Raw genomic sequence first — 25915 nt, forward strand, 5'->3', positions numbered from 1 at the left:
AACGTTTTTTAGTGCGTAGCATCGCACTACAATGACTACATGCCTGGAAGCTGTGAAACGACCTGTTTAAAGGCTTCCACGTCGGGAGAAGAGCATCGAAGCTATAATTCTCGTTGATAGCATAACTGTTAGTGAAAATGGGTGTACGATTCGGATTCGTGTACTCCATCCTTATGCCCAACCTGAATCGAGAGAAAGACGTACCCCGACACCCAAAAACCAAAATCCACCTCCACAGAACCACGCATCGCAGAAAGGCGAGAGAATGTACATTTATCAGTGCACGAGAGATGAACAGCAGTCAATACATTGTATAATAAGAAAAAAGAGCGTAGAAGATACAAAACAAGAATTCCGCTTGATTAATCAACAAAGAACACGTCAAAGAATACGTAACACAGGCGGGGTTATGCAGACACCTTGCGCTGCCTTGCAATATCACACTGTCGCGCGGGCGGCGAGTTGTGTTCGATTTGAGCTGCGAGCTGGTGCGGCACTGTGAACGCGACGGAAGCAGACACCCCGAGTGCTTCCACGCTGGACTGGTCCACCGTCGAGTCCGTAATGGTTTGTCGACAATCCTGCATGTCGTTCTGGGCAGACAGGTTGTCGGTCCTTTGTCGACTCTGTAGCGGACACACACGATAAGTCAAGTGTCCGAGAACAAAGTTGGTCAATTTCCTATTTTTAATGACGTCGTGGGCTGCAGCATCAATTGGGTATTCAATGTCTTTCTAAGTAGGGAAGTGGACCATGATTTACTATGTAGGCTAGCAATTCACACCTGGCACGAAAAATATCACATTTTTAAATATTTGCATAAAACCGATGTATCTTCTTGAGACGCGGGCCGAAACCAACACAATTGAAATTGCATCCCTGTACAAATTATGATATCACTGACACGGTGAAGTCGATATTTGGCTCAATTCCGACCCGCAGAAGCGAACTTATCATAGCAGAAAACCAGGGTTGTAATAACTCTCGAGTCACGATATTCTGATGACTTGACTAGAGTCATTTTCTCAAAATACGGAAATGACTCGTCTCGAGTCAATCTGGGTATTGACTCGACTTGGAATCGAGTCATTGCACATGATTTGGGACTCAGACGGCCAAGACCGACACATTTCGAAGAATAGTGAAGTAACCACACTAACTATTGGGATTTCGTCTACTGGTACTGGTACTTGAAAATGCGACCAGAAACTGCTACAAGTGAGGACAATTAGTATATTATAAATAAATGCAAACCATTCGATATAACCAAGCAGAGTTTTGAAAAGTGGATTTAACAAGACTTCAACTGGAGCAGTCAACACAATGACTTGGACTCGAGTCATAATACCATGACTCGGACTCGACCCTCTGCCCGCTGACTTGGACTCGGCCGTGAATTGAGAATGACTCGACTTGACTTGAGTCAAAACTATAAAAGCAAGACTGACTCGTGACTCGGAGCCTTGTGACTTGATTACAATCCTTCAGAAAACATTGGATTTATATCTTTTCATATATTTTGGATTTCGTGGGGAAATCTGAATAGAAAGATTTTTTTCGTTTTAGGAAACCCAAAATTTTCTGCTCCAATAACTTTTCTTTTACTTTTCTTAACTTTTCACTGTGTAGTTGATGTAAAGAGATGTGATTTTATTCTGACAACTTCGCTTTCACGGGTTGGAATTGAGCCGAATTTCGTGAACAGAGTGTTTTAGGAAGCCAAGCAACTTCCCAGCGAAATTTGGAAAAAGTCATTTTTGACCAGCTCTACTCTACAGCCACAAATCCTCATCTACATTAGCCCGACAACAAAACCCGCTTTTCCCTAATCGAACGTACTTGAGAGCTTTCGGCGTTGTTGGCTGCCGCGTTTTGCACAATTGCCCTGGCTTTCTTCATCTGTATCGCCGCCAGCCGTTGCTTGACACTGCTTTTCTTGTCGTAGAAATGGATGTCCCTGCAACGCAACGTTACGTGCCACCAGTCAGTAACTAAGCAAGTGGTTTTCAACAGGTGTTGCATGAGCCAGTCTCAGCGGTTCCGGGTAGGCCAAGATTCAAACTCAACTCAAGAATATGATTGCAGGCAATTAGGCCCGATCAGGGGTCTAATTGGTACGGTTGTGGTAGTACGTTGTGTGCATTGGTTTCGTTTTTTTAACACTTTGTTGCTGCACATTTCATTTTGCGCGCTAGTAATCACTAGTAATAAATTGCATGTGTAATTACAGATGTATGTTGTTACAGATTTAAGTTTTTTATGACCCACTGAAAATTCGGCTTGCAGGCTGGCAGATTGGTGCTAAAGATTAAGAACCACTGAACTAAGCTCGTCTGCTTTGCAAGAGTACTGAAACAGGTTTTGTCTACATGCACTGCTGCACCAAGTGGTTCTTATTTCAGCCCACAGTTAACAGTTTTTGGTTCTTTATGCAAAACCACGCCTAGAATACTTTATTGGAAATTGTTACTTGTCCCGGAGTAGAAATTTCCGACACCACTTCTACTTCCACCCGAGTACCAACGGCAACTATTTTGACCACCCCTGCAATCTGCCTAGCTACAAGGCACGAGAGCGTACCGCCGAACTGCCAACCTGAGATGTCTTTTCAGCACGCCGACGTGAGCAAACCGTTTGCCGCACTCCACGCATTGATGGGGCTTCTCCAGCAGATGGACCGCGCGCACGTGCTTATTTAAATTCCCTTGCAGACCGAAGCTCTTGGTGCATATCGTGCACTTGTGAGGTTTTTCCTGCGATTCGTAATAGAGAAATGGTAAAATTTTGAAGGAATTCTTTAATATCTTCACCGGGGGAAGGTGAAAGGTTGCCCAACATTTGAGCAGACAACATAATGAAAAATGACAGCTGAGCAGGTCACACTTTAGCATGCATCTGGCCTGAAGCCTGATATTAACCATAGCCTAACCCTAACTTCAACCGAAATGCTCCAGTGTCGCGTGCTCAAGCTGGACGCTGTGACATGACAAATATAGCTGTCAAGCAGTAGGGGAGAAGTTTGAAAACGCTGATGGCAATCGATAAAAAATATCTACGAGTCACGAGGGACATGTAAATTTGGTACAGGTACTCGGTAAATAATTGACTTGACCCGTACTATTAGACAACGATCCAAGGACTTGAATTATTGTGTCCAGCCGGAGCGGCGACATTATCATCATCATGTACAGAATACAGACTTTACTAATGATACTACATCAGTAGAAATCAAGATTACGTTGAGATACAGTGAAAGTAACCACTAGATTAGTGGTGCCGCCTGTATGAACTCTCCTTACAACGACATAAAGTCCCACTACCTGTGATTCTTACATAATAAAAATTTCGACAAGGTGAGATATTTTGAATGCATACAAGTAGAATCGTACGGGCACCTGTTCTGTCGCTACAGTGTAAAGGCGAGGCGGTACTTACTTTTAAATGCACCGCCTGAATGTGTCTTTCCAGGTCGATGGGCCTTCCGAAGACCCTTTCGCATTGAAAACACTTGTGTACCTGTAACAAGCTGTTTGTTAGTGTAGACCAGACCTGGTCAAAGTGCGGCCCGCGAAAGGTTGCTTAGAATCCAAAACATAAAACTTGCTTTTTGAATGACTAAAACCATAGACCGTATCAAACCAACATGCCAAATGCCAACAAGCCAAAAAAAGGAAGCCGAAAACTGAAATTCCAAGAAGGTTTATAATTTAGAGCACTAAATATTTGTATATTGGATTCAGGGGTAAACCCGTCATTTCAGTTTTTGCCGAGCATGTCACCGAGATCAAGGATTTTAATTATGACAAAAACACGAAACACTAGGTCAAATGAGGGAGATGTTAAGAAAAACTGCAAGCTTCGCTCAACATCAAGGTTATGTAAGTTGCACGCCGTTCAGAAGATAAGCTTGTACTATTGCCTATACATTTCAGTGCAGTACTTCTCGAACTGGGGAGGGGGGCGTGAAAGCATCAGAAGGGAGGGTGAAGACGAAGTTTATTGAATATTGAAACGCCCGATTTACCCCCCGCTTACAGTTTTTGCTTCATATATTGTCCAACTTTGACGTTTCAGAATTTACTCGTCAACAGCCTTAAACTTCCATGCCATCAAACTTTCCGTTGGGATTGCTAGCATTACGGCGGCACTTTTTAATATTCTGTGATATCAGGACAAGGGGGCGCGGAATTTTTCCTATCATAAAGGGAGGCGTGAAAAAAAAGTTTGGGAACCACTGTTTTAGAGTCTTGATAGGAGAGCGTGAATAGGGGTTTAGAGTTTAAAGAGAGTTAAAAATGTATCATGTTTAACATTCTGTAGATATTTTTTAATTAACCGTCACTTTCTCATTACACTTAGCAGTATTTATTAACAAAATAATTTAGAAACAAAAGTTAAAACAGTATGAAAACATCAGACTTAACCACGTAATTACCTGTGGTTCCTCATGGTGTCTGCCGTGGGCTGCTCTGCTGTGCCGTCTCAGCTGCTGTATCCTTTGGAATCGTTTCGCGCATATCATGCAAACGTGAGGCCTTTCCTCTTCGTGGCAAATATGATTTTGGAACGAAAGCTCATTTTTGAAGCCCTCCTGAAAAGCAAACGATAACGTTGGCACGGTAGTGTCCGTAGTAAAAGCAAGATAAACGGGGACAGCATGAAAAAATCGTGTCTCCAGATTCACCACGCACAGCACAACCGAGTCTCCAGATTCACCACGCACAGCACAACAGGGTAAGCTAACCGTTATGGTGTCGGAATATAATATTTCGGTATTATTCAGCTTGAAGAGGTGATCGGAAGTAGTCATTGGATACTTGAGTGCCATTAATGGCAGGGTTCTATCGAAATATCCAACGCCATCCAAGTGCAAGGTTTATACAAACCGCTATACACAGCATAACTGGCATCCGAAGTCTGTGTGGTAAAGTCGGTTGTAAACTGGATTAGATATAACACACAAGGTCCCTTGCAACGGAGGGATCTGCCCCATATCTATTTGCTTAGACTACAGCCAGTTAGTGTTTTAGGTAAAATTACTTCTTGCATTTTGCAGAATGCAGTTATATGAGACGTTTGCTTCACTTTCTTGAGGTAATCTGTCATGAACTGACGAAATAGCTAAATATATTTTTCAACAACCGCACCAGGTTCTAGCGTCATTTTGCGTATGCAATGCCTCGACTAAATCAACTTCGAAAAACAACTGGCTTGAGTGTGCCTAGCCCTGCTTTGGCACATAACCAAATCCCTAGGGTTCACCGCATTTCAGGCAGCCAGAACAGAGCCCCACACATACCAGCGGAAGCGTATTCGTAAATATTCTCAAAAACACTATGAATGACTACGCTGTGGATAGATGCGGAACAAGTGACTGCACGGTTGGCTAATTTCAGCTAATCTTCCGACTCGTAACCCTGGTCCTACATCGGGTTACCATATGGGCCTATTGTCATCGGAAAAAGAGGACGCTTTTTGCAAGGATATCATAGCGCACGAGAAGACGGGTAATTTAAAAAAGTTGACAGGTGATATTATTGGGTTGACTAAAAAAGGTGTTTTTCCCAACTCTACCCCCGAGAGACTCGCTCCCACGTAAAATCGGTTGCAATTGACCTTTTTTTAGTCATCTTTGCCATTACCGCTGTCGATATCCAGATCTCACCTCACTTATGGCATTTTTTGTTATAAAGGAGGACATATTACCAAAAAAGGAGGACTTTTGGGCCTACTCGGAGGACGTATAGTAACTCTATCTTAAACGAAGCTACTGTCGCACCGATTCCAAAAATATATAGTATAATGTGGTCAGGACACAGCAGCTAGTCCAAAATGCCCGTAAAAGTAAAAAATCGACACAACTCCAAGCAGTCAGATGTTTCGCATCTATCTGTGGATTAGTTATCAATACGCAGGCACATCATTAATTAGGCTACCTGACAGTCTGCGCATTTGAAACTGGGCTTCCCGTGCAAGTGCTGCGTGTAGATGTGCCGCTTCAGTTGCGACGTTTCCGTGAACATGGCGCCGCATTCGGAACATTTGATCGTCACGAAAATGCCGTTACGGGACTGCCTCATCTTCTCGTGCACTCCCTTTATGTGTCTGCAACGCAAGATGAAAGACTTACAAACCATCGTCATCACACTATAGAGACGCTCGCGCATGGTATGGATCAGACAGGGTGAACCCACTCGGGTTTCCTTGATATCATGATAAAAGGCTGATTAACAGGGAAAGTTTTTGTTGCCGTAAAATCCATGGAAAGTTGCACTTATTTTTCATGAAAGTTGCATTTAATTTTCACAAAAGTTGCACTAAAATGTTGCATTTGCGGACAAGGGTATGAGATGCTCGAATTGATCCGTATCCAAGGCACTGTAGCTAAACTCAATGTTAGCGACTTCAGCAAAATCAATAGCCTGGAAAAAATGAATATTATTTTCGGCGGTCTAGCCTGAACGTACGTCAGATCAGAAAGAACCTCGGATTTAAACGACAGTGAAATAATCAAGCGATCTGTTTACATATAGTGCCAAATATTTCCAGTAAGTTGGTTGCATAAAAAATTGAAAAAAAAAACTTGCAAAATGTGGCGCAAAAAATAGAAAAGAGTTGCAAGAAGTTACATGAAGAGATAAATAAAAGTTGCGATACAAGATTCCTCCGAACAGCTTCAAACACCACGCTACATAGCTTCTGAATATTTAGGAAGCTGCCGGAAGTTGTAAAAAAAGCTGCCCGTTCCCATTGACGAGTTGTCAAAAATAATATTTTTCAATGACTAAAACATGGCGCTGAGTGACAATTCCGTGGGTCGCTCGCAGACTCGCAGAAATATTGTTTCAACGAGCATTCGTCGCTTTGCGTGACATGTTTCAGCTGCCAAGTTACAAACAACCGAAATTTCAGGCTCCCAATTCAGTAAGGCAATATCGAAACTATATCTCCGTAGATACGATTTCGTTACTAGTCTCAGATTCGAGTACTTGATTTCTTGCGTCCAGCCCTATCCGATAAGTACCCGAGAAGAATTCCAAAGCCCCGGACGGTTTTCAAGCCGTCGTTGGCGGCGCCGCACCTGTTTAAATCGCTAGTCCTCGCAAAACTCTTCTCACAGTGCCTGCACTTGTGCGGCTTCTCCTTCGAATGCACGCAGCGGACGTGCTGCTTCAAATGCGTCAACGTCTTGAACCGCTTGCCGCAGGCGTTGCAAAGGTGCGGCCTCTCTCTCATAACAGTGAGGTCGTCGGTGGAGAGAAAATTTGCTAGCGGTTCCTGAGTACGAAACAATGAAAATACAGTGTTATTAGTGAACGACCAGCGCATCAGGCACTTAAAATACCGGGCTGATAGCTGCTTCCATAATAGCCTATTCTGTTTGCAGAAATTCTTCAACGCTACTTCTACTTCCACTTGAGTACGACTACCAACGATGACTTTTTGACAACCTTCGAGTTTTAATCTATCATAGGATCTGTTTCTCAAAATACCGCAACCAATTGGAAGTTCTAGTTGAATGACAGGGCGATTTTTTTGACATGTAAAAAAAAGTCAAAGTTAGGTTAAAATTGTAGCGTTAGGTCAAAAAATGCCACAAATGTTTACAAAGTTGAAACTTTTTTGCAGCCTGCATTTCGTTTGCATCGTAGATTTTGCACTGTCGGTGGACTTACCATTGGGCATTTTACAGCTTGTAGCCTACCTTATAGGCCTACCGTTGCAGACGGCCCATTGTCTGCTCATTGTGAATCATAAACATTCAAATGAAACAAATAGGTTGACATGGTGTTATGCTCAACGTATCGCAATATCCTAACTGAAGCAAGACTGCGTGGGCATTGCAATGTTCTTATATCAAGCAACGCATGATGAAAAATTGTGATGTAGACACCAATGCCAGAATGAAGCGATACGGTTTGTCACCAGCAGTGTACGCACAACTTCAGTGTTGTCAGCCAACAGCTGCTGATGGTGAACGTTCTTTCTCCATTCTTGGCAAGCTACTTAGTAAAGACAGACACTTTCTGTCCGAGAATGTAGGAAAGTATCTTTCGATATACCGCAAAAAATTTCGATTATTTCTACCATAATGCGTAATGCAGCTATTGGAATTCTTCATAGGACAAGATTTCAATAAAATAAAGTTTTTTCGTGTAAAAATTTGTCAGTTTTTGAGGCAAAAAAGTATTTTTCAGGTCAACTACTTCGTCAGGACGACAGTTCCAACCAGAAATGAAAATAAGTAGTACAATTCTAACATTATGTGGAAAAACACCGAATTTGGTCAAAATCAAGATTATTAAGGTAAAAAAATGTCAAAATTCTGATTTTTAGGTCAAAATCTTTTGGTTTTAAATAAAAAAAATTTGCCCTAATGATGACGCATTTTGATATGACATATATATATATACTGTAATACAGCCTATATTGGCAAAAATAGTCAAGGTCGTTTCGAAACCTTTCCATCGTTCATTGTATCGCAGTCTTGTGGTTTATTGAAATGATGAAATTTCAAGCAATAAATAGCATCGAAAATTTCAACTGGCGATATCGGCTCGAAATTCCAACATCGACCGGGCAATAGCAGAATTACGCAACCAGAAAATTTTTAGCATTTCGAAATTAGAGTAGAATTATAATTACAGCAACATATTTGTGTTCAGATTAGATTAGAATGACTGAACTCATCGACTGATTCTCAAAAACTTAAAAATTGAATTACATTCTGAATTAGAAATAAATACAACAGACGTCAGTCAAGTGCGGCTCAATTCAGAGTCCATACTCGTAAGCATGAGGATGGCATACATCTGTACCAGGGTCGTAATGACTCGAGTCGCGATTTTCACATGACTCGACTTGACTCGAGTCATTTTCTCAAAATACGGAAATGACTCGACTTAGTCAATCTGTGACTCGAACCAAGTCATATGACTCGCGACTTGGACGGCGAAGACTGACATTTCGTTGTAATTTCGAAGAGTAGCAAAGTAACCACCTTATTGGGATTTCGTCTATTGGTACTGGTACTTGAAAATGCGACCAGAAATTGCTAAATGTGAGGAAAATGAGTATAATATCAATGCGAACCATTCGATATCACCAAACAGAGTTATAAAAGACTGGAAACTGAGCAGTCAACACAAGGACTTGGACTCGAGTCATAATACCATGACTAGGACTCGACCCTCTGCTCGCTGACTTGGACTCGGACTTGACTCGGTGGTGAATTGAAAATGACTCGACTTGACTCGAGTCAAAACTATAAAAGTGAGATCGACTTGTGACTTGGTTACAACCCTGGTCTGAACATTTGCAGGAGAGCCAGAAATTAGATTGGAATTAGAATCGGAGCGAAGAAATATTTCACAAGTTAAATTAGAATTAGCTTACCCACATTCCGCTGCAATTAGACTAATTGGACGGCTAGCATATCTGGTCTGTGCTCTACATTCAGGTACGTACCTTTTTCCAGCAAAAATGTTTGTCATCGTTGGAATCGTACACGCCGCCGCAGTCGTTGCATTTCACGCCGTCTGCGGGAGACACGTCCTGGTTAGGCGGCGATACCTCCACGGGCGCTTCCATGGCGGACGGCTGGGACGGCAGGATGTGCTGCTTCGGCGCCACCGGCATGGCGTGGGCCGATATCGTGCCGCTTACAGGTACGGGGTTGCGGATTTCGAAAGAAATTTGACCTGGAGCAAACATCATTCATGTTGGAGACATATGCCCGGACGCTGGATTTCAACGTTTTAATGTCAACTGCAGTCATAAATACTCAATCAGGGTTTAATGACTTGAGTCACGATTTCTCGAAGAACTGCCTTGAGTCATTTTTTCAAATGCGAAAAATGACCCGGCTCGAGACAATTTTTGTATTGACTCGACTTGAACTCGAGTCATTGTGCGCGACTCGTACCAAGTCATATGACTCGAGACCGCCAAGAAAGACATTTCATTGTAACTTTGAGAATAGTCAAGTTACCACATTTATAGCACTTCGTCTATCGGTCCTGATACTTGGAAAACAGGGTCAGAAACTCAGGAAAATTACGATATTGTGAATGAGAGTTATTATATCACTCCATGAGAGTTGAAAAAGGTGGGTTGAACCCAGGGTTTTGTAATGACTAGAGTCATGACTCGAGTCATTTTCTCAAAATGCTTAAATGACTTGACTCGACTCGAGTCAATCTGTGTATTGACTTGACTTGGACTCGAGTCATTGCGCATGACTCGAACCAAGTAATATGACTCGAGAGTCATGCCAATACCAACATTTCATTGTATTTTTGAAGAATAGTAACGTAACCAGTAACCACCCTATTGGTATTTTGTCTATCATTGGTGCTAGTACTTGAAATTGCGACCAGAAACCGCCAAAACTGAGGAAAATTGGTATCTTATAATGCGAACCATTTGGTATCACCATACAGAGTTATAAGAGTGGGTTTAACAAGACTTGAACTGGAAACTGAGTAGTCAACAGAATGACTTGGACTCGGACTTGACTCGGTGATTTGTGTCCATGACTCGGACTCGAACCTCTGCTCGATGACTTGGACTTTGACCTGACTCAAGCGGTGAATTGAAAATGGCTTGACTTGACTCGAGTCAAAACTATAAAAGTGAGATTGACTTGTGACTTGGTTACAACCCTGGTTGAACCTGATTGAACTGAAAACTGAACAGTAAACATAATGACTTGGACTCGGACTCGAGTCAAAACACTACGACTCAGACTCGGCACTCTGCTAGCTTACTGGACTCGGTGGTGAATCGAAAATGACTTGACTCGCGACTCGGAACCTTGTGACTTAGTTACAACCCAGTACTCAATTCCTCATAAAGCACGTTTGAAGAAAAAAATCATGTCATATCGGGCGAAGGCTTGAAATCGTTCAACAGCGAATAAAAATTTACAGTCAATCGAAATTCCACGATAGAAACCAAATCCCAATAAAAAGTGTGGATTTTGCAAACCTCGAAAGTAATAAAAAGGAAAACATTCATCAAAAAAACAAATTTTTTAGATGCATCTTATCAAGAGCCATTGCCAAGACTTAGGAAATGCCGCAGTTCAACGAGTGAAATATGATGCAACAATGTCACATTTTAAAAATAACATCAATAATAATCCCCAATCAGACTTTGAATTCAACACTGTTATTTCCTTTATCGCGCCTGTAACTCTTGGCGAGAGGCACGCAAAAAGTCTGCGAGTTAACAGACTTTATTACAAACTTTATTTGAAAGCTTTATTCAAACTGTGTACCGCAAATCCGTTATAAAACAACACAAAGTATAATATAACCTACCGTTGGAATTCCTTTGCAAATCGATAGCCTGCACCGTTTGAACCGAGTGCTGCTGCAGTGGCTGCTGCTCCATGTCGGAATGCCTCAGTTGAAGGTGTAGCTAAAATCGGACGTGGACACAAAATCAATTATTGACTGTCATATTTTTTATCTGCTTGAGACACGAACAATGTACGATGCCATACACAAGACGCAACGTGACGCAATGAATAGATAGGATGATGTCGAAAGGGCAAAGTTCGGTGTCTTAATCCGTATTCGTTTGCTTCTTTACTTAGTTGTATACGTCCCCTGTCAGGTCTTTCTCTCTGCCTTTTTGTTGTGAAGACGCCATTATAACGAGCCACACAGCGAGAAGAAGCTGGAGTCACTTAAACTGACTTGCCCACAAACGAAAATAAACACTATTCAACAAAACGAATGGCGCTTACCTGCAAATGCGACGCGGCCGAGAAACCTTCCCCGCACAAAGTACACCAGAAAGGCTGCGAATGTGATGACATCACATGCTCCTAAAAGAGATTCGGAGATACTGTTAGCGATACAGAACTTCAATATACAATTGAATAACGTATTCGCATTGAAAGAAACACGGATATCTTCGGCTGACACTTCGCCAGGGGACATAGTCAGAAACTATTAAAGAATTCAAAAGAACTTCATATATCAACAATTGTATCGACGATATTATTCAATTCAAGACAGTTCGGACATTGCTTCCTACATCGCACCTGAAGCTGCTGGGCGTTGTCGAAAGTCTGGCAGCACTCGTAACACCTCACGACCTGCGCGATGTTGATTTGCAGCCCTTCCAGAGAGATCGCGTTGGCCCGCGAGCCGGACGTTGTGAGGCTGATCACCGCGGACGAATTGACGGCGTCCGAAATCGAGTCTTGTTGCTGGGCTTGGCTCAACTGAGACGGCGCCACGGCAAAGTTCTCCGTTTCTGCATCGGAATTTGCGCTGGTGAGTGTCGTGCCACCGTAGCTTACTGTGACGTTACTAGTAGAGCAGCGTATTTCGACTACTAAAATCCTAATTGGGTATCAATTGTAATGATTGGAGTCGAGTTGTGAGAGACATTTTCCGTGCACCCAAACAATACATCTATTCCCAATAATCAACAATCAACAATTTCAATACTGTTCTACGATCAAGGCAGTCTTGAAACCGTTGATAATTCGTACAGTGGTAAAAACTTTTGAGAACTTGCAATCGAACCACAGCATTGCCCCTAACTGCATTGAAAAATACCAAAATATCAAAATATCTGTAATGTGCTGGAAAACGCTCGTTATCAGGGTTGCAATGACTCGAGTCCCGATTTTTTGGTGACTCGACTCGAGTCAATAATTGCATTGAGTCGACTTGTTGTGCATGACTCGAACCAAGTCATATGACTCGAGACTAGGACGGCCAAGACAGACATTCCATTGCAACTTCAATAGTGAAGTCACCACATGACTGGCAGTTCGTCTATAGCAGGGGTGTCAAACTCAAATTGCGTTGCGGGCCGGATTCAAGCCTACAAATCGCTCGCCGGCCGGACCAGTCAACTGATTTAAAAATGTTACCTCGTGCTCTTGCTTTTCACTTGAATACGCCAAAAGCATATACAATAGAACACGGATCATAAGTTCACAAGTGACCTTTATTAGCAAACAATGGAATTGGCAAAATACGATGATTGTCTTGTTGCATACAGTTCAGAACCGCTAAAACAGTGGCAGTCGTAATCTGGCGTTGGCCCTGCATATGCGTTGTGAGGTACACAAGATATATAATTGGAAACGCGGACGTTGGAATTTGGTTTATTATTATTACATCGCGAGTCCGGTATCTCTCATGTCTGTGGATCTATTGCGTCGAAAGTGACACAGCAGCGCCACCATAGATATGTCAATTATATATTTGTGCTACTAATATATTTCCCATGTATATGAATATAACTCATTGACGTTTTTGATTCTGCGAAAAAACACTTTTTGGTCCATATTTGGGTAAAACTCCGAACTTAGTGTGCCTTTTTGAAATTTGATGTCAATTTCACCGTAAGTTGTAAGTGGAGCCTATTAACAACGAAGTATTTCCAGCAAAAAATCTCAACATTTGTTGTAAATGTGCTGAATATATAAGAATTTTTCAATCTACTCAGAATTGCTTCGCGGGCCGGATGAAATCGTCTGGCGGGCCGGATGCGGCCCGCGGGCCGTATGTTTGACACCCCTGGTCTATAGGTACTGGTAGGCCTACTTGAAAAATAGGGCCAGAAACTGTTAAGACTGAGGAAAATTACAATATTATGAACGAGCGAAGTTGAAAAAAGTGGGTTGAACTGTATTGAACTGGAAACTGAACATAATGACTTGGACTCGGACTCAAGTCAAAACACCACGACTCGGACTCCACTCTCTACTAGCTGACTTGGACTCGACTCGACATGACTCGAGTCAAAACTATAAAATTGAGATTGACTCGCGAGTCGTGACTCGGAACCTTGCGACTTAGTTACAATCCTTCCCGTTGTTTTCTTTGCGATCGAATAATAGGTACTTGAAAGGTATTTGAATTTTCCACCCTATCCATGGTTTCAAGTCATCACTATGATGGCGCTTACCTTTTTCGTTTTCCGACGCCGCCTTTAACGTCTCAATGTCGACGCTATGCATGCGTATCAAGTGCGTCCTCAAGTACGACGGCAGAGCGAACGTCTTGTCACAGTACATGCAGCGGAAGTTTTTCTGCTTCCGATGGACCGCCTACACGAAAAGAAAGAACGCGTCACGCCTTCGCAGTTAGGCAACACATCGTAGCTACATCACTGGACAAAACTGAGTACCAGTGCCTGATTAACTTTCGAGTGAAGCACATGCAAATTCGAGTACCAAAAAGTAAGTCATGCTTACAGGCTTCATGTCTTCAAATATAAACGTTTAAGGTCAATGGTGTTCAGCCTAAGTTTGCAAAGGTGCGTTTTTTTAGTATTCAGCTCACAAAATTTAGAGGTGGGTGGTACAACATTTTCAAATCGAAAATGGGGCAAGGACTATAAACAGGTTGCGAACCAGTTACGAAGACGGAGGGGGGTTAGAAACGGATAACCCCTTTTAAAATTCCTTATTGTTCTCTGCTATTGTAAACTGCTTATCCCATATTCTGAATGCATTCACATCGTGTTCATGTTGTTTCTTCTTGCCATTGTACACTGCCGTAACAAGATAAATCTTCTAAATAACCACTAATTATAGTAGATTATGCCAGCACATCCAGTCATCAATAGCGCGGAGAAATTTGATTGTGATTCCTTCCCCAGCAGCAGTATTGAATTTCGTAAAATATATCTAAATTTATATTTTAATATGCCGTAACCGACATATCTTTATGTCTGGAGAGGTTTAGAGGGCAATATGATCTGATCCTTGTTGCATTGGCATTTGCACAAAGATTTAACCTGATTAATATATTAGAATTTAGTTCAGAACATTGTCTGTGTTCAAAATATCCCTCCTCTCTCATATTTTGTTTCACTACTCCTCCTTCTGTCGGCTGGCCGCGCGCCTGTTGCGAAACCCTGGTTTTGGCAGTGACAATGTAAATAATGCAATAATCATCAAATTCGATACTCGAATTGTCATGCCATTCCTTAATTGTAACGTCGCAAACGGGCACCTGAATGTGATGCTTCAGATTCCCGATCTCTGAGAACGTCCAGCCGCACTTGTCGCAGACGTGCGGTCTTTTCTTCATGTGTACGCCGCGCGTGTGACGTTTGAGGTCGCTCTTCCTGCCGAAACCGCGTCCGCACAAGGAGCATTTCAGCGGCTTGTTCTGCGTCAGACATCGCAATCGATTAGCATCGGTAGTTCAGAAACGGATTAGACCCAGGGTGCCTGGGAGTGAAGAATAAGCCGCCGCCACAAATGGAATATTTGAAGAGCTTCTAGGAGGTGCAGAACTTCAATATACAATTGAATAGTGTATTCACATTGAAATAAACCAGAATATTTTCGGCTGACACCCGTCAGGGGTAATCGTCAGAAACTAGTAGAGAATTGGAGAGAGCATTGTAAATCAAAAATCGTGTCACAAAATATGTGTTCACCAGCATGAAATTTCGAATATAAGAGCAAGAAATATTCGGGTTCATTTCAATATGGATATACTATTAAAATGAAATATTGAATTAAATGACTGCGATTTGGGGAGTTAGTTGCGCACTGACAGAGCTGATCTTCAACTTGCTAGCGGAAATACGCTGGAGTTGATAAGTGATGCATCACAACTGTCGTTACGCTGTAAAGTATCTCTCCTTTAATTATGGCTCACGATAATAAACCATTACTCAACAGTTACAGACCAAATGCTTCGCTTGCATTCCCCAGGCTTTGCACTGCACGCGGGAGCTTAAAGATGTTCAGTTCCATTTCTTTATCTGTTCAGATCTTAGTGTGATTGTGGTTATTACGTATTAGCGCGCAATAAACTAATAGACACACACACACACTCATACTGTGCATTGTGTGAGACTTATTAGTAAGAATAATATTATAGCCGTCACTGTTGATATTTCGGGCAAACGTTTTCGGCACACTACAGGGATGCGATTAGATTCACCACCGAAACCAATACGGAAAAATACCATTCATAGACTGTCCCTAGCGGTTCATGAATACGATTACGGGTTATACCTCGGTGTAAGCCAGTTATCAATCAGTATAAAATATGCAACGCGTTCAGCTAAACCAATAAGATAAGTCAGGACGTTAGCAAGGAAACACTAATGATCAACCACCTTGGTGCCGGCACCCGAGAATTTATTTGATATTTTACCGAGGAAAGTAACATGACAGAATTTTTACCGCAGTCGATCGAAGTGTGGTGCGATGGGATTGTTTTTCGGAGCATTCGAAGCTCACAAGGAGAAAAGATTTTTGAATGAGGAACCGGCCTTCAAGACTCGCATAAAAATGATTTGCCTTCAAACCCATCCCACCACAGATTTCGCTGATACGTAGGGATGCCTGTTTATGCAAATATTGATAGCAGGCAGCAAAATCGAGAGCTTCCTCTGCTGAAAATTATTGCTGCAGACCAATGCATTATTCATCAGTAAATCGGGGTGCAGATATTCCGATTGCAATAGAGTACATGAAGCGGACAAGCTTCGAAACGGGCCGCTTTCATTGCGAGTATTATTAAGCTATATTACGTTAGATTCTAGCTTTAGAACTAAGACAGCAGCTAACAACTGCCATTTCTAATTTAAAATCAGAAGGAAAAGAAACTTGAGAGAAATTAAAAGACAATACTTACATGAACGGCCATCACATGTTGCTTTAGGTAAGATTGCGTTTTGAAGGCCTTCCCACAATCTTTACATTTGTAACTCGTGACGGTATCGCTAGCAGGTAGCACAGTCAATCCTGATGATATAGTGGTCGGAGTAATTGTCGAGATTGTCGTGTTGTGTACGTCGCGTATGTGGGCAGTGAGCAACACAGATTTCGGGAACATCTTGCCGCATTCCGGGCACCTGAATAGCAGTAACGATGAACTCTCAACATAACATGATACCAGCGCTATCATATATAATATTATTCACGTAAATCACATACACATAACAAGAACTACGACAAACCAGAAATTTAATAACATTGACGTTGATTACTTTGATAACAAAAACACACAAATAACAAGCTTACAAAATCTCACGCTGCGGAAAATTTAGAAGACAGATTTTCTACTCACGGAAATTGCAGTTGCTTCGACTTTGATCCCTGAATCGTGTGCGCAATATATAAATGAAAATTGAGATTGCAGCCGTCGTCGAATACCTCCAGACACTCACTACACATGAAAGGGGGACCGCCCCCTTGCTCAGCGGGTAGGTGCAGAGCCCTCATGTGATCCTGGAGAGTGAATGGTTATGATTCACACAAAATATAAGCTTTTTCTGCCAATCGGACTGGCTAAATGCAGAATTTCAGTAAAATGATGAAGGGGTTGTGACAACAATCCTCATAAAAAGAACTTTAATGCTATAGCCAAATTAGTAGAGATACATGGACACGGTATGCAGAAGCATGGAATTTACTATTAAATCCAGGATGGTAACAGTGGCTAGCACATACTTTGCTGCTACATAACCCCACACCGCTATGATATATCCAAATCTGCAACATCAAATAAGTAATATTGTAATTTTGGATCACGACCCTCGCAACGAATTTAGTCTCCGTAAACCCATAAATGGTGCTGCTACCAAAACACAGTAATGACTGAACAGTCAGTTGTTTATGAGTCCAATTCATTGATAGATTATTTTCGGAGTAAAACCAGACAAATGCAGGAACAGAAAATACAAGAAGATACTTCCATTCATATCAAATGAACACGGAGATACAATATATTCTTTCTTGGCAACAAAAACCAGACCTCAGCAAAGTGATTGCTTGATGTAAGCGAGATGGGAGTCCTACAATAACTGAAGATAGTCACAACAGGATATTTGACAATACATTCAAACTACACCAGTTGTGCAAATATTGCCATCAAAGTTACAATTAATCGAGGTCAATATTCATAAGTGCTCCCATGAGCTAGCCAAGAAATCAAAACTGCTCAGAGAAAGAGATGAATAAATTATGACCAAGATAAAGCACCTCAAGATTGATATTTAGATTGCCTACCATTAGTCAATGAGGGTGGTGTGGTTGGTGGTTATCAATACAGTACAGTTCACAACTCTAGGGTGGAACGACTGCAGTTTCACCACTAATAGCGGAGAAAGTTCCAAGTAATGCTGCCAATTGGTTTAAAATAGATCGTTACAGCCGCGAAATTTACAGATAAAAATCATCCAGATGCTAAAACAACATCAGTACCCAGGCGCCTAGCCAGCCCGAGAATAAAGGGGTGTTCTAAAGAAAAGGGAGGCTACCTCATCTTTGATAGAGACAAGTATTGGTATAGTCAAGACCCCTATTCAACAGCATGCCACATATTTTGTGGCAGTCTTAATTTGAGACAAACTATCACGACTTATAAAATGCTCCAGTTTCGTCCTAAAAATGTCTGCCTTGAGCACCTTTTAGAGAAATTAGTCGATAGACAATACATTAGGCGAAGATACTAGTGAACGAGACACACTTGCACAAAGCAGTATATCACAATAGTCACATCACAGCAATCGAAACAGCCTCTGTCACCTCATGAAACTGAACACAGCGCATCGCTGCTACTTTGAAACCGTTACGTTATACATTACCGACAGATGAAGCTCCGTCAGAAAACTCTCCGGGCAAGCCGTGCATTTGTGGGGCCTCGCTTGCAGTTCCCCGTGAGCCACGAAGGTATGGTAGCTCAACTGCCCGCCATTTTCAAACGATTTGCCGCATTCGCCTGGAAGGTATCCACATTTACGAGAAGCTGAAAAGAAAGGGACACTGAGCCTACTCACCGCACACAAACGCCTCGTTTTGCAATGGCAAAATGGCGATGGTGTTTTCAGATGAGCTGGTGCCGCTCGGAGAATCTGAGTTATTGGCGGTGGTGGACACGTTAATTTCTGTAAAGACAATCAACACAGATGTTGACGATCTTTGACAAATATATTATAAACACGCAATACCGTAAGTCTGTGATCCATGGTCTGGGTTTGAAGTTAAATAAATCGGATTTCTGCCGTTGGTTAAATTGTCAGATGTCAAACCGCTTTCCGCGGCGGCTTGCTGGATGAAATTCTTCGGAATCTGCCCGGCGTCCGTTAACAGCGGCAAGGTATACACAGTGGTCACCGGAGTCAACGAGTCGGCTCCTACAAATATAATCAGTACGTTACAAATGCGCCCAAAATGTCTTCCATACGACACACGCTACCGTTTATCGCGTTCACAATGGGCGTTGTGGTGGGTGTGAGAGAACCGGGGCCATGAGATCCTTGTGTGATGCACGTGACCGGTTGCAGATTGCTGATCGGGATCAGTGTGGCTGTCCTTTTCGATGGTGAGATACCGATTTGGTTCAGGGACGGAACGGTCTGTCCAGGCTGGAAATGAAATTTGGACCAATGTCATAAAACAGAACGGGCGGAAACAAATTTCGACATGGCCGGCGGAAACAAATTTAGTTTTAGAAACGCTGGAATCTATCTGGATGCATCAATTGATACAAGTCAAATGTATACTTTTCTTATATATTTCTTATTAGCAATCAAATGGAAGCTATCGTCTCGCTACGATCAAAAGTTTGTGGATCAATGATAGAGGGATTCTATTTTTGCCATTCACAGATAACCTACAGTTGACAGTGATAACTTAGTTTTCCCCCAAATCTGTCTGAAACTCTGGTGGCAAAATCAAATTGTTTTGACATGTGATTCTGACGCGACGTAAATGTGGCTCGGGCTGGCGAGTCTGAGGTTCGGAGCTGGTTTCGAAATTCCGACCCAGGCTTACACTGTAGACTCCATCAAAAACTTTGCAACTATTTATCTTTAATGGAATGTCGGTAAATGTCGTAAGCTATCCTTGCAAATACATAGGCTATAGCGGATAAAATACAGCCTTCCACCATAAACACTAGTGCCATCGAGTAGTCACAACAATTAATAGAATTTACATTTGAACCAAGAAACCAGTGAACTGAGTTCGGAACATAAAAACAAGTAAGAAGTCCTTCAATTATTTGTAGGCTACATGCACAAACAGGGTTAACAGTGTCATGGTCCTGTTAATATCCTAGGCCTGAAATTTGATAGCAGCAAGTCACTCGACACCTAGCACTAAAGGGACATGCAGCGGAAGGGCGAATTTGTTTTCTACAATAAAGGCAATAGCCAGTCTGAGTCTTCCTGTACGAGGTCAATGCAATGGTTCTGCACCACAAATTCAGGAGAGGAACAGCCACCCAATCGGCCTTCGATAACATCACATCTGGACACAAGGCTTACATAGCCTAAGTGCACCCGTGGTATGTTTACAATATTGCTGCTATGATAACGCTTCTACAAAATAGTAGTTGGTTATTGCATGGTTATCATAGTTAGCACATTACAACTTACATGTATTGCCTAAAATGAAATTTGCAGATGATTTCACTTTACATGGCATAAATTATATTTTCAAAACCAGGCAGGGCATGTCATCATTATTTCTTTTATCAATTTATGCTATGATAAAGATATACAAAGGTTTAGGATATTAGATTTTATTGACATCTATGTGTATCTCACCAGATAGACTTATCGAGCAATGTTGTTATCATAATGTGAATGAAAGTGTGAATGAAAATGCATAGGCCTACTGACTAGACAAGATTTTATAATAATACTTTTTTTTAAGAAAATGCAGCCTTGCTAACAAATCTGTAATTCGATGGCTGATACATTCATACAACATACATAATACATGAACAACGTCGACATTGATAAGGAGAACCTATGGTACCTAGGGCCAGCTTTCTTTCAAATTAGCCTGCATTTGTGAGAACATAAAATAGGCTGCTAGTTATCAAAGATACAACCTCATTGTTGCAACAGGAAACTCCCCAATGATCATTATGCTGGAGTGCAAACACTGCAAGTAACACTCCAACATAAAATATGGCAGCAGGGCATTTATGTAGACTGAATTTCAGTTGCTATGCCAGTGCACAGTGTAAGATCTGGAATAGGATGGCTTCAGGCTTCTCCATAGTGTACTAAATCGGAATTAATTAAACAATTGACTCTACAAACTCAGCAATATCACAAGAGTAATCACTTACTGTTCTACATTGAAAACCATTTCACCCTGGATCTACACATGTTTTTCAACTGAACTCATTATTCAAAGATATAATCAGATGAGTTGCATACCCTATAAACTTGATTTCTTTTAAGACGTCATGAAATACAAATATCATTTGTCAAGTAAGCAAAAAAATGGATGACTCTCAAAAGCATTAGTCCTACATTAAGAATCTTGTGACGTCTCTGGTAATAGTTGAGCATAATATGCTGGGCTTAATAAACTTCACATTAAACTTTATATGGATTACAATTACCAGATCCAAAACATCATGTATTTGGAAAAGTTCATGTCTAGTCACACAATTTCCAAGAATATTTTATCTAATGAATCTTCATTTATTAATGCAGAAATGAAATCCAGAAATTTGAGTACAAAGGTTGTTAAGGGCTTCTTGGAGGTACAGAACTTCAATATACAATTGAATTGTAGGTATTCATATTGAAATGAACCTGAATATTTCCGGCGATACGATTGTTGATATAGGCTACAATGTTCTTTCCAATTAACTACCAGTTGCTGACGATTACCCCTGACGAGTGTCAGCCGAAAATATTCGGGTTCATTTCAATATGAATATACTATTCAAAGGTTGTTAAATAAGCAAATTACCGCTAAATAGTCAGTACAATTCTACAGGCCTACAAGACAAGAGCGGAAATGGTACATGCGTGCCTGGAAATTTACGAATAACCCCACAAACTCAGTGTAATTTAAACTCGGGGTTAATTACTTACTACCATAGCAAGAAACAAGTGCACGAGCTGCCTCTCGGAATCCAAAAACGCATCATTACACACAAGTACTTGATGGAGCTTCAATAAATATAATAAAAACTCACTATGCTGGATCCTGTGTTAGCGATGGACGCAGAGGCGCCAGCAAATATTGTCGCAAAATTCATGACGGTCGGCTGGTTGAAGACGGAGGCCAGCTCCTCTGTTTTCGTTTGGCCCTCATCCAAACTATTGGACAGCAGAGATCCATTAGAAGTGGCTGTGACCCAAAAAGTTGTCTGCTCCATGATTGAGCAACTCAATGGAGCCAGAGCTCTTGAATATCATGTAGTGGTGGCAGTTCGCCTTCGATTATTAGACTAAATTGAGACGATAACTGTAAAGAAGATCGAAAATTCTAATAATCTAATACGAAGGTCTGATTGAGGTCATAACATTGAGTTCGAAACACTCTTTTCACAAAGTGCCCCCCTGGGCATTGAACCAGGTACCAAACACTCCCCCAAATATAAACGTTGTTTTGTTGATGATTAAACACAATAACACTGTACTGGTGTGTGGCCTATTTATTTTATATAATTTGAAACATCATGTCGAGTCACAATTATGTACAAACTCTAGGACTGACACAATCAGTGAAACGCTCATGCAATTACTGTATAGCTTCTTGCTGGTTAAGCGTCTAAAATTTCATCATCCTTGTAGAGGCGTTTGCATTTGAACTGACTCTTAATAAACGTCGTTGGTTAGTTAACCTTTTCGTTGATTTAATGTCTGATTAGTTTGAAAAAAGTTATAGGCTTATAAAAATATATTCATTTGACAGAAAATTTGAAGTAACATTTTTGGGCCGATTCCCATCTGGGTAACATTTCATTGCATTGCTGAAAATATTAAACCTAATCTCTGATAACTTTGATGAAAAATTGAAAATAATTCATGGCCAAGCCAAAAGTAGCACACAATTGAGCATCCTTACCACAACAAGATAGAAAGTACTTGGTTAGTAGCTTAGTGGCACCGTGGCGCCCTTCACAGTCTAGTGAACCAAAATTGTACAATAGAACAGAACTCTATAGACCCGCTATATCGCCATACAGGCATGTAGAAGATATGCATTCAAGTATATAGATGAGACATAAATTTAACAAGGTTATTAGGCTTCGTTTACACATAACAAACATTCCATAAAAGCTCTTCATTCGACTACTGAAGGGCTGTATGCGATTGTAAATAATGAATGGAGAAGTTGCCAGTAAACTAAAATTTTAGGTGATGATCGTCTGTGATGCCAGATAGTCACTACAAACACACCAGCAGTCACAAATAACCATAGATTCCACAGGTAACTATGTAAAACGCAGTTTCTAAATTTGGAAATATTTCTTGATAGCCTAAAAAGCATACACATATGCAAAAACGTCCTAATCACTCAAACTGCTAAAAAACTCAGTTTTTAAAGTTTGAAATCTCCACATTAATCAACCAACATCGAGCAAAATGTTTGCAGGCTTGTACAAGGCCATTAAAACCCATTCAAGAATGTAGCGGCTGGCCTTGAATGCATTAGAATGATAGCGAACAGACTAGGTATGCACTGATTTTACAATTGTTACATCAGTGTTCAAGACGTCAACTTTGTGGAGCGCTCTTGGCAATCGACCAAACGATGACAAAATTTAATCAAACCTTGGTATGGTATCAATACGTTATGTGAATAGTGAATTGATTTGTAAGTGAGAATCAACCAATCAAGTTAATTCTGTTCCCATGTAAAATACGAGAAACAATGAAGAGAGAATAATGAAAATAACGATCAACATGGCTGCAGTGAAGGGATATGAAATCGTCAGTTCGTGTACTACAGGACAATTGCAAAAATGCTGACTATTTCAACATATTTATACATGTTATAAGCAAAGCTGAAGCTGTTATGATCTATATCATAATTCAATCTCCTCTTCCCCTCCATGATTGCAATACAAGAAATCACTAGCCACACATGGAAGTCATCAAAGGGGACAGTTGCTATAAGGTATACCAGCACACTAGCAGGGTGATAGACAATATCAATACCTCATCAGATGATGCACAAATATCACAGTCAGTATAGATATGACACAGCACCCCATGAACGATACTTGACATACCATACCATGTGGTAGTATAGTATTACATTACAATAGTTCATCTACTCCTCAGTGGTGCTTGTTCAACTATCGCACAGGATATGTAAGACATAAATTTCCACAACGCGATTCATAGCGACGTTTCAGCAACTGTAAACCTAGAGTTAGGGATGCTGACCGGAAGTCAGTAGGGGTGAAATGGCAACCATGACATATGCATTTCAATATACCAGTTACACAAAAAACCTATATGATCTCATAATTGCTGGTTCGCGATAACATCAATTTTTCTAGTTAACTCTTCTTATAATGGTGATTGGTGTGGACTGTGGAGCATGCAATAAGGAACGATTTTGCAGAATACTCATGCAACGTATAGGTTTTTTTTATGGCGACAGTCTTAAGGTTGTCTGTGCTGTTCTAGTAATAATGCGGTAATGAGGTAATATAACGTGATGTGTTAAGCATAAGTTTTACAGAGATAAAAATCATTCATAGTGATGACATCAAACTGTTAGGTTGACTAATATGGTGCGGTGAATATCAAATTACTGAAATTAGGTACCGTTAGAGTGGCGACTGTCCAATTCATTAGTTAAAATCACCAGCCGTCATTGCAAAAGTACATCGGTACCAATAGCCTGCTATGCATCAAGAAAAGACATAACTCGCATTCACAGAAGATTTACCGTAGATGCGAACAGCAATGGCTCGTAACACTATGAATACATCAAGATGTCCAGCTTTCAGCTTTCAGCCCTGATTCAAGCTCTCTGGTCATTCCGTCCATACTGCCGCTCGTTTCTCGCCAGAGAAATCGGGTCTTTATGGTCGGTCTGCGGCTGCATCGATTTATCCGGATTCCGGAGCTTGGTAGACCGGATAATATTCTATCATCCGGCTGTCGGTGGACCAGCAAATTTGACATGAAGTCCTACGGACGCATTCGATACTTCCTTCATAGCAATTTCTAACAAGCGACGCTGTAGATTGTTATCCTTGCATCCTTCTACATCTTAATTGGCATCATGATCGTTTCGTCAGTTTGTACGAAATCTTGATATTTTCCTTTTTTAACTAAACATTTTTTACAGCCAGACTGTTCAGAGTCAAGTGTACCTGTTTGATGCTGGTGTGATCAGACTAGACAACCTTCACGGTCTTATCGATCATTCCTATCTAATACCGAATACTGTGCAGTGGGTGGTCATGATTGTGTCGTATCATCCATACACCGATGCTAGATTTTGACTGATACCGAACCAAAGATGTCCCTGAATGAAGTGTAACTGCATGGTGAATGCATTTCCCTGTTGGTATTTGATTACCATCGTCAAATACGTTTGAGCAAAGATCAAGTGGGGAATTAGGCAACAAAATCGCTAAAATATGTATGTGCTACGTACTACCATAGTGTACTATATGGTGTCGACACAAGCAAATCTCACGCCTCAGTGAAATTGTATCACGTTACAATTTCCATTTGGCTACAGGCAATTTGACGGTCATTTTTGACCGGCTTGACGAGCATTAAATTGGGTAAAACGGGTATCAATCGAAAGCTGACTCTGCACTGATTACGAAAATATAAATTTTATTCCGCTCGTGTCCCTGGAACTCCCACAATCAGCCTCGAATTTTTCATTGTTATGAAGATTAGCATTGAGACGCAAGAATGGTGTCTGGCTCTTTTTCTCTTGAGCTACTCTCTCGTTTCGCCAGACAGCATTATTACGTCCTGAGCTACTCTCTCGTTTCGCCAGACAGCATTGTTGCGTCCCAGTGCCAATCTCCATAACAATGAAAAATTCGAGGCTGATTGTGGGAGTTCCAGGGCCATGAGCGGAATTAAATTTATATTTTCGTAATCAGTGGAGAGTCAGCTTTCGATTGATACCCGTTTTCCAAAATTTAATGCTCGGCAAGCCGGTCAAAAA

The 25915-nt window shown here is 41.2% G+C and overlaps 1 protein-coding gene across 1 annotated transcript; it reads right to left on the minus strand.

Annotated features, from left to right (window-relative positions):
- Positions 1 to 252: 252 nt before the first annotated feature.
- On the minus strand, positions 253 to 24801 carry LOC145458795 (uncharacterized). The gene is made up of 20 exons (XM_080337285.1): positions 21954 to 24801; positions 19203 to 19371; positions 18955 to 19140; positions 18784 to 18891; positions 18592 to 18725; positions 17073 to 17233; positions 16638 to 16857; positions 14994 to 15152; positions 13942 to 14083; positions 12056 to 12270; positions 11756 to 11836; positions 11325 to 11424; positions 9469 to 9701; positions 7082 to 7278; positions 5937 to 6105; positions 4436 to 4591; positions 3436 to 3516; positions 2596 to 2753; positions 1840 to 1957; positions 253 to 626 (listed from the first exon to the last, which is right to left on the minus strand). The coding sequence occupies exons 1-20, from the start codon at positions 22134 to 22136 to the stop codon at positions 408 to 410; spliced, it is 3189 nt and encodes a 1062-aa protein (XP_080193411.1). The 5' UTR covers positions 22137 to 24801; the 3' UTR covers positions 253 to 407.
- Positions 24802 to 25915: the final 1114 nt, after the last annotated feature.

Source organism: Botryllus schlosseri, chromosome 16 (genome assembly GCF_051294905.1).
Source record: "Botryllus schlosseri isolate E-star chromosome 16, Bs_hap1, whole genome shotgun sequence".
In the NCBI taxonomy this organism is placed as follows: Eukaryota; Metazoa; Chordata; class Ascidiacea; order Stolidobranchia; family Styelidae; genus Botryllus; species Botryllus schlosseri.